The 3,518-nt window shown below is 57.9% G+C and overlaps 1 protein-coding gene across 1 annotated transcript in view; it reads right to left on the bottom strand.

The window, feature by feature from the left end:
* Positions 1-1,133: 1,133 nt before the first annotated feature.
* The window catches only part of RASL12 (RAS-like, family 12), a gene marked incomplete at its 5' end in the record, with an annotated part of 2,909 nt that continues 524 nt past the window's right edge, over positions 1,134-3,518 (bottom strand). The window contains 3 exons of the mRNA XM_010288274.1: positions 1,134-1,536; positions 2,397-2,587; positions 2,670-2,743. Of these exons, the coding sequence (XP_010286576.1) occupies positions 1,134-1,536; positions 2,397-2,587; positions 2,670-2,743 (668 nt within the window). The remainder of the gene's footprint in view (positions 1,537-2,396; positions 2,588-2,669; positions 2,744-3,518) is intronic.

Below are 3,518 nucleotides of genomic sequence, written 5' to 3'. Positions count from 1 at the left end.
CTGGGAGCCGGGCCGGGAGGTTTTTCCTGCAGGCAGCCAGGAAATGTGCTGTCATGTCCCATCAGGAAAACAGCCACACTGAAGCAGAGGTGCTTTTGTTCTTTTCAGAAATCATCTTTATTAAAATACTTTCCAAAGTGTTGATTGAAATCCCATATTGAATATCTCTCTCTATCAGTAAAGTCATATATATATATGTATATATGTACAAATATACACATGGATATTTTACTCTGCAGAGTAACTGCAACTCCAGGGAGAAGCAGAATGTTTAACCTGATACAGCAAAATGAAACCAAACGCACAGCCCTTGGCCCTGGCTTGGGCACGGGTAGAGCCTGGTCTGCTTTAGGATTCACTTCTCACCCTTCACCGGGCACATGTAGAAGCTGTGAAATAATTTAAGACGTTTTTGGAAATACATCAGTCTTTTAAACAAAGGCTTTTCAGAGTGTGTCCTCATCAATGAAGCACCTCTCCCTGCAAAGCCTTTAAAAAGGAACACTATAGTTAAAAACCAGCTATTTTGGTATGACTTATTTCAATGCATGGGAATCGGCTTCAGGACACCTGAGGCCTTTAGTCGGCTGAAACAATGTCTGCACATTTCTCATTCAGATTAAAAAAAAAAAAAATTCCTCCTACTTATTGCTCGGTCAGGGACCTGTGAGAGGAACGAGACAGGTCCCTCCATGCTTGATTAATGATTAGTTCCCCCTCCCTGGGCTCCCATCGCTGTGCACCAGGTGCCTGAGCCAGCTGGGAGACCTTGAGGACAGCCCTCACCCTCCCGGCGCTGCCCTCAGCTCCGGCTGCTCCAGGAGCTGCCCAGATCCACAGGGAAAGCCGAGCTGGCCCCTGGTGCCGGCAGCAGGACAGGGAGCAAACAACACAGCAGTGCTTGGCCAGGGGGGATGGCAGGCGGAGCGATGCCACAGCCGATTTTGGATTTTCGGCACCCCGTCCACTTGCCGAATTGCCACCGCAGGCTTCGCCCCGGCACAGGGACCGGGGCCACCGCCCGCCAGCAGCTGCTGCAGTGCCCATGAGTCCATCATGGATGGTCTCAGCCCTCGTGGAGCTGGGGGGGACAGGGGTCTCGCCGCCTCCTCCGCAGCCCACAGGGACGCGTCCTAAAATATCTTGAAACCTTTCAGCAAGGTGAGCGTGGGAGCTTTCCTCTTGCTCTGAGCCCGCGAAGACTTGACGGTGACCAGCTTGGCCTGGGCCACCGAGGGCATCTCCTTGTAGTTGACGGTGGAGAGGGAGTTGAAGGAGCAGCTGGCCAAGCCGTGGCGAGGGGGACGGGCGACCGGTGGGTCGCACCTGACCGGTGTGGCCACCGGCAGGCAGGAACGTTCCTCGGTGATGAAGAGCGGCCGGACGGACAGGCTCTGCTCCGCCTGGCGCCGTACCTCCCGCACTGCTTCGTGGAAGACGTGCTGCACCCCTGAGAAGTCCTGGCATGCCGACACCTCATAGAAGAGGCACCCAAACCTGCTCGCCAGGGACATCCCTTCAGCTGCGGGCACCTGCCTGGCAGAAGTGGAGGGGACGGGTGCAGCATCCCTTGAGGCGCTGCAACTAGCCAAAAAGGGGAGCGAGGGGTGCAGGCGGGGAGCAACGGACCCCCCACCCTGTGCCTGCTTCCCAGCGAGCACCAAAGCAGCACCCGCTTGTCACCTCTCCTGGGTGACAAGCAGGGGACGTGGTTCCAAAAGGACTTTTCCTCTCCCGAAATCTCGGAGCAAGGGGCTGCGTGGGTCCCCGGGGAATCATGCAACCTCCTGTGGCGGGTGTGCCAAGCGGGGACGTGTGCCAGGGACGCAGGGGGCTGGACGCGATGGCGTCGCACTGGGAAGCGGGGAGGAGATGGGGCAGGTCCTCGCCATGGGGAGGGGGACACCTCCCTCCAGAATCCGCGCTGGGAGCGAGGTGGGGTTCAGCAATGCGGGGGGGGGTTCAGCAACATGTGTGACTCAAAGACCCATGGGACCTACACTCAGCACGGCCCCAAGAGCGGCACGAAGGGCCAGAAAAACACACCGGGGACATCCAGTCCTGGCAGCGGGGACGGGGCAGGAAAGGGCACATCCAGAGGGGAATGAGGAGCTGGAGTGGGCTCAAGCCCTGCCCAGGGACGGTGACGCTGCCTTACCATGCAGCTGAAAAACATCCCGCTGAAAATACCAACGGGCTCAAAATAAGCACATCCCCCCTCCCCGGGCAGGACAGCAGGAACCTCGGAGCTGTGGAAGGACGTGGCAACTACCAATGGGGGTGGAAAGAACCACAAAAAAATTCAGATTTGGGTTTTGCATCCCAGCTGGAGGGATGGGGTGGACCTGTGAGCTCTCCCTCACCAGGAAAAGACAGCCTTGCCCCATGCCTGGTACCTGTACTGCTCCATGTCCAGCTTGTTGCCCAGCAGGAGCACGGGGCAGCGGCGCTGGCAGCCCCTCGCGTGCAGGGCGAGGACCTCCAGATAGCGCTGGCAGCCCTCGAAGCTCTTCCTGTCATCGATGCTGTAGACGACGAGGAAGGCGCTGGCCCAGCGCAGGTAGCGCTCGCAGTTCCCGGGGCCGTCCTGGGTGCGAGAGCAGCGGCTGAGCCGTGGTCCAGCCGGGTGACGCCGGGTGTTCGGCACCCGCGGTGCCCTGGTGCCTCACCTGGTCGGCGGTGTCCATCACCTTCAGCAGCACAGGCTGCTGGTCCACCAGCTCCTCCGAGGCGTAGGTGTCCTCTGCAAGGAGAAGGGTGGTTGTGAGGGTGGGCTGGAGTGTCCTATCTTCTCCAAAGCCGAGCAAAGCCCTGGATGCTTGGAGCACCATGAAAAAAGCTCATCCCCAAGTGAGGAGCATCCTCCACCAGCGCCTCCCGCCTCGCTCCTTCCTGAGACAACATTATTTGGGGGGCTGGCAGTGATGCCGCTGGGCAAGCCCAGCTGGGAGCAGTTATTTCCCCCCGCGTGCTGCAAGCGTGGGCTCCCGCGGGAGAAGGAGAGAGGGGAAGTAGCCCAGGGCTCAGCTCTTATCTAAATGCTGCGACCTGGTGAGATAAAGCAAGCTGGGGGCTTGACACCGGGGCTGTTTCCCAATAAATCAGGCAAAAAGAGCACCCCTTTCTTTTGGAAGGAGAGCAGGCAGGGAGAGCTGCTCAGCCGTTCCCCCAGGAGGAAGATGCTTTCTCCCAGCTGGGTCCTAATGGATGCGTTTCGGAAAGGTTTTGACGTGGGAAGATGAAACCACATTCCCAAAAAAGATCTGCGGAGGAAAGGATTTATCCTTCTTTCCTAAGAGTCACTGAGTTATTAGGGGCTGGAGTCAGTTCCTGGACAAGGTCCATATCTCCCTAATGCCCCTGATAAATCATTTATGTTTCTTCCCCATGCCCTGGAGTCAGGCCTAGGAAAATAGTTATTAATTACTCAAACGAGTGGAAAAAAAAATGTCCAGAACCGCTCGCTGCAAAGCGCAGCCCCCAGCGTTGCCCGCTCCGCAGCCCCGGCTCGCTCCCCC

This window comes from Phaethon lepturus, unplaced genomic scaffold (genome assembly GCF_000687285.1).
Source record: "Phaethon lepturus isolate BGI_N335 unplaced genomic scaffold, ASM68728v1 scaffold34445, whole genome shotgun sequence".
NCBI classification, from domain to species: Eukaryota; Metazoa; Chordata; class Aves; order Phaethontiformes; family Phaethontidae; genus Phaethon; species Phaethon lepturus.
This window is presented reverse-complemented; position numbering and strand designations above follow the sequence as displayed.